Here is a 10,000-nt window from a genome sequence, read left to right as displayed (position 1 = left end):
ACCCCAAACTGTGACACACCCCGTGCCTTGTCCTGAATACACCTTTTGTGTGAATTCATGCAACCTGTCTTGAGTTACAGCTGTTTGAGTAAACCAAGCTCCGCCCCATGGGGATTGATTGGCATGTGGCAGCGATGTTGCTTACAAATCTTATCGTATATTTGTTTTTTTTTTAATTATTGAGATTCAGACTCTGTTGAGTTTCACACCAATTAATAGAAACCAAAAAATCCTAGGACTTCTTTGCAAAAGTAGGTTTCGAATATTATGTTCAAAATCTGAGGGGGCGGAGCTAAATGGTCCAAATTGCAGTTTGGTCCTGCAATTTGATTTTATTGAATAAATCACATTAATCTATGTTTTAATTCAGGATAATTTAATCTCACCGCACATCACCCTACTAATGTGGTGTAATTTAGTGTTTGTCCCGTTAGTGTTGCTGTAGTTCAGGTCTGATCTGTCCTTTACCAAGACATCTTTCCACAGCAGGAATTAACACTGAACACCTCACTCACTCACTCATAAGGAGAGATGTGAAGTTAACAATAATTATTACTGTAGGATTTTTTTATGCTAAGCTAACATTAATGTACTTCTCCTTAAATTTAAATAAATTATAAAGTCACTTCATTGTGCAGAGAGTCAAAAATCATAATATCTATCTATTGTATTTAGGAGGAAAAACAACACATTTGCATATTAAATGATTATGTGATTTATCATTATTATGACTGGTGCTGATGAATTACACAAAATCTGTTGAGAGACAAACTAATAAGATAAAAATATCAGTTTGTCTTTAAGTGAAAATACGAGAGGAATACAAAAAGATCATAGGGTGGAAAATGTGATTATAAAAGAGAACAAAAAGAACAAAATGTGAATTTAAGCAGAAGTGATGTGACCTCGGCTCTCAGCTCCATGTTCACTGAGACGTCACGACATCATGAAAAAAACTACAAACACTAGTTCTGCTCCTCATCATAACCTCGCTCCCATAATAACCCCACCCCTCACAGTAAATCCACCCCTCGTCATAACTCCACCCATATAAACCACACACTAACAATGACTGTGATCCAAAGTGAATCTAATTATTTAATTATTTTTTACAATAAGTTTGAAAACTGACGACTATAAACCATGGGAATTGAGAGAAATATATATTCATTGTTTATTTGTCATTTTTGTCATCTTTATTTATTTAGAATTGTCCGTCCTCATGAGTCTCGCAATTCGTGCTGCAGCATGGCATGGTCTGCTTCCTACCTGGAGGGTCACTCATACCAGGTAACATGGAGAGGATCCACATCTGCTCCCCGCAGACTCTCCACTGGTGTCCCACAAGGCTCAGTACTTGGTCCTCTTCTGTTCTCACTCTATACTTGATCTCTTGGTGAGGTCATATCCTTACATGGGTTCTCATACCACTGCTATGAGGATGACACTCAACTCATCCTCTCCTTCCCTCCCTCAGACCCTCTTGTTTATGCTCAGATCTCAGCATGTCTGGCAGACATCTCAAACCACGTCTAAAGGCTTACCTCTTCCTGAAGTACTTAAATTAGCACTTTTCACTTAAAAAAATTGTCTGTGTGTATTCTTACTATATTACCCCCCTACAGAGTTTTAAGACTGATGATATGTTTAGGCCGTGACCTGGTGACCCATTATCGGGGTGTATTTATTAATAGAGACTTCAAAACACTACTGTAAGTCACTTTGGATAAGGGTGTGTGCTAAATGCTGTAAATGTAAATGTAGAATTTCACTTTAACTCTCTGCTCTGTGTAATAATATTACTAAAATACACCAATGAGTATTAAAGTAAATAAAATGAATAAAATTTTTTAAATGTAAACTTTTTGTTTAAATACGTCACCAGATCCATTATTTAAAACCATTTACAGAAATATTTCTGAATATGAAACTTTAGCATCATACAGTTTTGTCCTTTTCCTCTAGATGTGTTCACACTGCTGGTCTGACAGCTGAAGCCCCGCCCCCTCTCCACAAACAGCTGTCAATCACTATAGCGTTTTTCAAGGCAAACACAATAAACATACTGACAACAACTGCTGAAAGACACACACAAACATACACACACACATACACCTACACACACATACACCTACACACACATACACACACACATACACCTACACACACATACACACACACATACACCTACATACACATGCACACACACACACACACACACTTGTTGATGTAGATATTTGAATGAATAAATGAATGTAGATATTTTAGGACAGTAGGTTAGTGTGTGTTTGTGGGTTTTGTTTGTTTTTACTGAATTTTTACTCTGTGTGTGTGTGTGTGTGTGTGTGTGTGTGTGTGTGTGTGCGCGAGTGCGCCTGAGTATGTGTATGTGTGTGTGTGTGTGTGGTGTGTGTGTGTGTATATGTGTGTGTGTGTGTGTGAAGGTGAGTGTATTTTAAAATGTGTGTATATTTAGCACTGAGTGAAGTGTGTTTCCGGCTCACAGCACAGTTACTGTAAACCACTGACACAATCAATCTCACACAGTGTCCTAAATCACTCACTGCTCACCACTCCCTATTCACTACTCCCTATTCACAACTCACTATTCACTACTCCCTACTCACTACTCCCTATTCACTACTCACTATTCACTACTCCCTACTCACTATCACAACTCACTATTCACTACTCCCTACTAACTACTCCCTATTCACTACTCCATACTCACTACTCCCTATTCACTACTCCCTACTCACTATCACAACTCACTATTCACTACTCCCTACTCACTACTCCCTATTCACTACTCACTATTCACTACTCACTACTCCCTACTCACTATTCACTGCTCACTACTCCCTACTCACTATTCACGACTCCCTACTCACTACTCCCTATTCACTACTCACTACTTCCTACTCACTATTCACTACTCCCTATTCACTGCTCACTACTCCCTACTCACTACTCCCTATTCACTACTCCCTACTCACTTCTCCCTATTCATTACAACCTACTCCCTACTCCCTATTCACTGCTCCCTATTCACTACTCACTACTCCCTATTCACTACTCCCTACTCACTTCTCCCTATTCATTACAACCTACTCCCTACTCCCTATTCACTGCTCCCTATTCACTACTCACTACTCCCTATTCACTACTCCCTACTCACTATTCACTACTCCCTACTCACTATTCAGTACTCACTACTCCCTATTCACTACTCACTACTCCCTACTCACTATTCACTACTCCCTATTCACTACAACCTACTCCCTATTCACTACTCCCTACTCACTACTCCCTATTCACTGCTCACTACTGCCTATTCACGGCTCCCTATTAACTACTCACTGCTCCCTATTCACACTACTCACTATTCAATACTCCCTACTCACCATTCACTAGTCCCTACTCACTACTCCCTATTCACTGCTCACTACTCCCTATTCACTGCTTCCTATTAACTACTCACTACTCACTATTCACTACTCCCTATTCACACTACTCACTATTCAATACTCCCTACTCACCATTCACTAGTCCCTACTCACTACTCCCTACTCACTACTCCGTACTCACTATTCACTACTCCCTACTCACACTATAATTGCCAGTTTAAATGTGATTATTTTCTTTAACATAATAATAATAATAAATCCTTATAATTATTCTAAAATATGTATTTATATTTATTAAGTTTCTCATTTTTCTTTGACTTTTTCTGCCTTAATCTCACAGTGATTCAGATCAATAATTGATTAAATCTTATATTTACACACACACACTTACAAACACTGTTACACCACACACTGTTACACACACACACACTGTTACACACACACACACACTGTTACACACACACTGCTACACAGTTACACCACACTGTTACACACACACTGTTAGACACACACTGTTACACCACTCACTGTTCCACACACACACACACACACACACACACTGTTACACCACAGTTACACACACACAAACACTGTTACACACACTGTTACATACACACAGTTACACATGCACACTGTTACACCACACTGTTACACCACTGTTACACACACACACACACACACTGTTACACCCACAGTTGCACCACACTGTTACACACACAGTTACACCACAGTTTCACACACAGTTACACCACACTGTTAAACACACTGTTATTTCATTCATCTGCATATATATAAATATTTAATAGCTGTTTTTTTATATGCATTAAATGATCTGAATGAAAATATGAAACTCAAGTGTTTAATTAGCATTTATTCACACAAACCTGTTAAAATTGCAGAGGAATCGTACACACACACACACACACACACACACACACACACACACAGTATTATTATATATTATATATGAACAGTTATTCTAGCATCAGCGTGCAAACAATAACATTATTAATAAAGTAAAATTAATCATATAGATTCAATTCTGTAAATTATTAATTATATTCATAAAACTCATGTTAAGTCAAATAAACATGTCAAGTTGAAGAAACACAAACACTTTTAACTTCAAAACAAAATCAGTATTAATTCACGTCTCTAACACATTTGTTTAGTTTATTAGTAAACTTCTTTCCTTTTCTCACAGACGTCACATTATTTACAAAAATATATAGATCTCTAACGTGAGTACTGAGCCTCTACAGCAGCGGCATTCAGGCTGCGGGCCACGCCCCCGATGGGCGGAGCTAATACTGCAGTGTGTATGTTCATGTAGAATAATCGCCAAAAATAATTACTGAAATATAGAAATAAGTAAATAAGAAAACATCCACTTACATCACAACTCTAACGACATTTCATTTCATTTTTGTTGCATTACAGAACAAACCTATTATTTTTTAATTTCTTATTTAATTCTTATTTTACTATATTATTATATCGGCCAAAGTTAAAGCTGATATAAAGACAAAATGTTTGTGTTGTCTCGTTTTAAATCTGATTCACTTTTGTTTAAATCACTTTAATCTGATTAACTATTTTTCATATTTACATATTAGATTTAAAAGTAGTAAAAATGTTTGAAATAGTTTGTAATGAACATCAGTGTTGGAGAAGATTACATTTTCATGTCGTGATACCGGCCTGCTATAATTCTGTCATTTATATTCCTACAATTTTATTATTTAATTCTGTAACTTATTAGACATTTAAAACTAACCCTCGTATTCACTCTACTCAGGATTACGGGATTGTTCTCGTTAATTTAAAGCCCCTTAGAAGATGGTTCCTAAAAATGCTGCCTATCTAGGGACCCTACTCTGGAATGGGACACTTTTACATTTTCATTACTGTGTGTGTTAAATATTGTAGCAAAGTGTAAAACTGACAATGAAAAGATGATACAGAAAAATCAAACACCTGAAACATCCCATAATATTCTCACATAGGTGACGTTAATGTAAAACTCTGATCAGAAAAAGCAGCAGCGTGAAAACAAGACTTTTATAACTGCTAATAAAAGGCCATGATGAGTGAACACACTAGCAAAACTCACACATACGCGCACACACACACACACGCACACACACACACACACACACACACACGCACACACACACACATACACATACACACGCACACTCAGCCATAGTTGTAGGTGAAGTTGTAGCTGCTGGGCTCTTTGGGAATAGGGGGTGGAGCCTCAGGTATACTAATATTCTCCAGGTCCAGGAGGCGGAGCTTCATCTCCATGCTGATGAGCGTGTCAAGGTCACTGCGGGTCAAATCACTGCACATCTCCTTCCCCATTAACACACTGAGTCCGTCCATCCATATACAGTACTGCACATACACACACATTAACACGCATGTGTAATATAAACGTGTGCTGTGTTTCCCGGCTGGTGATCATCATAAATAATAAAATAATTAGAGAGAGACAAACCTCATATTTACTTGGAGCCACAAAGTTCAGAGCTTCATCGGGATCATACAGAATGGAGAAGGCCAACTCTAAAACATCCTACACACACACACACACACACACACACACACACACACCATCATCAGCAGCATTAAATTGATAAAGATCTATTTGATACTTTTTGGTTTTATATAATTTTGATTTAATAATATTTTTTTATAATAAGATTAATAATATTCTTTAATACTTTTATAGTTCTTAGATTCTACATTTTGTGTGTGTGTGTTTTGTGTGTACCTTGTTCTGTTTGAGTGCACTTTTCTCCTTCATGTGTGGACAGTCTTTTCCCGTCACCACAGATTTTATATCACACACTGGTACTGAACACGGAGAAAAACGTTATTTAAAAAAAACAGCATTTTGATTGTAGATAAACTAAACCATAATACTATATTGTTATAAATTCTATTCCACTTACACACCATATTCAGATTGTTTAGTCCCTCTGGCTGAGAGATTACCACAATACACAATACATAATACACAATCCAACACAAACGCTGTTGTGTCTGTAAATTTTATTTGCTTGTTCAAAGGTAAATGGTCTGCATTTATACAGCACCTTTTAACCTTAACAGTTCTACAAAGCACTACACTGTTTCTCATTCACCCTTTCTCTCTCACACACTCACTCACACACACACACACACACACTCACACACACGCACAAACTCACACTCACTCACACACTCACACACACTCACGCACACACTCACACTCACGCACACACACTCACTCACGCACACACACACACACACACACACACACTCACGCTCACACATGCACACACACACACACACTCACACACTCTCACACACACACTCACTCACACACGCACACGCACACACACTCACACACACACTCAAATCTTTTGTGCTGAGGCAGTTTGGGTTCATTTTGTCATAACTTTGATTGTGTTGTTATAAATGCAGATTTAGTTTTTAGATAGTTTTCTAATCAATTTGGATAGTTCTATAGTATCTTCTGTGTTGTGGTAATTATGGTTCATTTTGTGGTACATTTGGTTAGTTTTTGGTAAGTTTAAATTGTGTTCTAGTAAACTTGAATGTTTGAGTGTAATTTTGGCTGTTTTGTTGTAAAAGTGATTGTTTTGTGGTACATTTGGTTGTTTTGTAATCATTTTTTGTGTTGTGGTCATTATGGCTCATTCTGTGATAAATTTGGTTTATTTTGTGCTAAATTCTAATTGTTTTATTAGCATTTTTTTGTGTTGTGGTAAATTAGGTTTTTGTTTTAGTAAATGTAGATTGTTTTGGTAATTTTGTGTTGTGTTGTGGTAGTTTTGCAGTGTATCTCTCTCTTTGGAGACATTACTCAGATGCTAATTTTAGCAAGTGTAGTTATGGGCTTTACAGGTTTACACTAGCACCAAGGTAATACTAGTTACATGGCTTGTATTCAAAGAAAACGTTTATTCCAAAAATGCATGTGAAATATAAGTTTTCGCTTCTCTCACTTTTATCGGTGAGCATTTCAAAAGGCACTTCACCCTGCGGAGACTCGTCCAGATCACCATAATGTAGAACTTTATGGTTCAGAGATAAACGGCAGAACCAAAACTTCTCTGAAAAGCCAAAGATTTACAATTGATTTGCTTGAAAATTCTGATTATGTACAATATAATTTAAAAACATGACTTATATAGTATATAATCTATAGTACTACTAATAATACTAATAGAGTTAACCTTGTCTGCGTCGGTGTGCGAGTTTCCTGAAGCAGCTCCCCTCACACAGCCGGTTCAGTCTCTGCTGTTTAATCAGCTCCAAAATCTCCGGCTGGATCCTTTCACGCAGCTCACTGTTACACACACACACACACACACAGAGGTGTGAATTCCTGTAATTCACTAACATCTAAACTCAACTTTAACTTCAAGAATGAACAGGAAACTTTTTTGTATAAAGCAGTTTTTGTGAGTGGTTATATACATATATATATATATATATATATATATATATATATGTGTGTGTGTGTGTGTGTGTAAATAAAACTCTTACATGATCGAAGCAGAATGGAAGTGGTTATATAGGGGGAGTGACTACAGATGAGTGTGGGTATACAGTATAGGGGATGTGGTTGTAGAGGGGTGTGGTTATAGATGAGTGTGGTTATACAGGGGGCGTGGTTGTAGAGGGGTGTGGTTATAGATGAGTGTGGTTATACAGGGGGCGTGGTTATACAGGAGGTGTGGTTATAGATAAGCATGGTTATACAGGGGGACTGATTATAGATGAGTGTGGGTATAGAGTATATGGGGTGTTGTTGTAGAGGGTGCGTGGCTATAGAGGAGTGTGGGTATACAGTATAGGGGGTGTGGTTGTAGAGGGGGTGTGGTTATAGATGAGTGTGGTTATACAGGGGGCGTGGTTGTAGAGGGGTGTGGTTATAGATGAGTGTGGTTATACAGGGGGCGTGGTTATACAGGAGGTGTGGTTATAGATAAGCATGGTTATACAGGGGGACTGATTATAGATGAGTGTGGGTATAGAGTATATGGGGTGTTGTTGTAGAGGGGGCGTGGCTATAGAGGAGTGTGGGTATACAGTATAGGGGGTGTGGTTGTAGAGGGGGTGTGGTTATAGATGAGTGTGGGTATACAGTATAGAGGGTGTGGTTGTAGAGGGGGCGTGGTTATAGATGAGTGTGGGTATACAGTATAGGGGGTGTGGTTGTAGAGGGGGCGTGGTTATGGAGTGTGTATGAGTGTCTCACATGATGGGTGCGGAGTGGAAGTCGTCCTGGTTCACCCTCTCAGAGTGTCTCAGTCTCAGGATTTCTGAGTAACTCAAATTGTACAGCTTCACCTTCAACTGATCTAGAGTCAGTGGCTTCATCGCTAACACACGCACAATCTGCTCCCGGACCACCTGCATCACCTGCACACACACACATTCACCATTTATTTTTATATATACATATTTATATACATATATACACACACCCCCTCATGGATTGAGACCTTTGCAGAGGTTTGTGAACCTCAGGATTTTCACTGTGAGTCCCACACTCTCAGTAGATCTACCCTTAGAGAACAGATCTGAGGAGAAAGGTCAGACAAAGAGTGATCTTAAACGCCTCCATGAAATGTACGAAAAAGGTTAAGCGTACCCTGCTCAGATCAGGGCAACCAGTACACGCTCCTGGAGCCAGACCTGGGGGTGGAGTCTGCAGCCGAGCGTCTGGTGACCAGGGCACCACCATAACCCTGTCACACTCTGCCTGATGTGGAAAGGAGTAGCCATCTTGTGGTGTCACCACTTGTAAGCTGAAGGATGGGAAACTGCTGGCTTGTGGAATGTCACCTCGCTGGCAAAGAGCCTGAGATAGCATGTGAGATGAAAAGATCTGGACTAGATATAATCGTTTTTACATCCACATACGCAGCATGTGCTCCAATATCAAACTTCTTCATCAGGATTGGACTCTCTCCTACTTCAAATGTCCCTCAAGAGGGTGTGGAGATACTCATCAATCCCAGGCTGAGGACCTCACAGCTGGAGTTTTTCCCAAGAGGGTTGCCTCAGTGAGGGTTCGAGTCTCAGGAAGGACAAATCTGACTGCTGTTTCTGGGTAAAATCCAAATAGCAGTTCGGAGCAAGTTCCTGGAGAAAGTGGAGGAGATGCAGAAGAGGGAACCTCCAACTGACTACATAGTGCTCCTGGCGGAATTCAATGCTGATGTTGGGAGTGACGGAGACATGTGGAGCGATGGGGCTTGGAGCTGGAGTCTGTGGCCAGGGATAGAGAAATCTGGACTGACCTTCTCAGCCTGTTGCCATAGCAACCCCCCACAAGGAAAAGCAGAAGGAAAATGAATAAATGAATGAATCAATGTACACACACACACACACACACACACACACACACACACCTTGTTGAAGTCCTCGGTCGTGGCTCTCATCTCCTTCCATGTTTTATTAAGCAGCTGGATGCAGACACAGAAAAACTCCTCCCACGCTCGATCATGAGTGAAGAACATCGGGTGGTAATCATTACAGCCCTCATTTGCTACACACACACACACACA

General features: G+C 39.3%; 1 protein-coding gene across 3 annotated transcripts in view; it reads right to left on the bottom strand.

Annotated features, from left to right (window-relative positions):
• Positions 1 to 4,704: 4,704 nt before the first annotated feature.
• Positions 4,705 to 10,000, bottom strand: part of elmo2 (engulfment and cell motility 2) — a 14,872-nt gene continuing 9,576 nt past the window's right edge. For 2 of the 3 annotated variants that reach the window (XM_053653431.1, XM_053653434.1), the window contains 7 exons: positions 9,845 to 9,981; positions 8,686 to 8,849; positions 7,658 to 7,770; positions 7,427 to 7,534; positions 6,187 to 6,269; positions 5,911 to 5,988; positions 4,705 to 5,807 (listed from right to left, as the gene is read on the bottom strand). In XM_053653431.1, the coding sequence (XP_053509406.1) occupies positions 5,607 to 5,807; positions 5,911 to 5,988; positions 6,187 to 6,269; positions 7,427 to 7,534; positions 7,658 to 7,770; positions 8,686 to 8,849; positions 9,845 to 9,981 (884 nt within the window). In that variant the 3' untranslated portion in view covers positions 4,705 to 5,606. Of the gene's footprint in view, positions 5,808 to 5,910; positions 5,989 to 6,186; positions 6,270 to 7,426; positions 7,535 to 7,657; positions 7,771 to 8,685; positions 8,850 to 9,081; positions 9,577 to 9,844; positions 9,982 to 10,000 lie in introns of those variants that run through there. The other variant, XM_053653433.1, reaches the window with a different exon arrangement.

The sequence above is a fragment of the Ictalurus furcatus genome, chromosome 21 (genome assembly GCF_023375685.1).
Source record: "Ictalurus furcatus strain D&B chromosome 21, Billie_1.0, whole genome shotgun sequence".
Lineage (NCBI taxonomy): Eukaryota > Metazoa > Chordata > Actinopteri > Siluriformes > Ictaluridae > Ictalurus > Ictalurus furcatus.
Note: the sequence above shows the minus strand (reverse complement) of the source record. Positions and strands in the feature narration are given on the sequence as shown.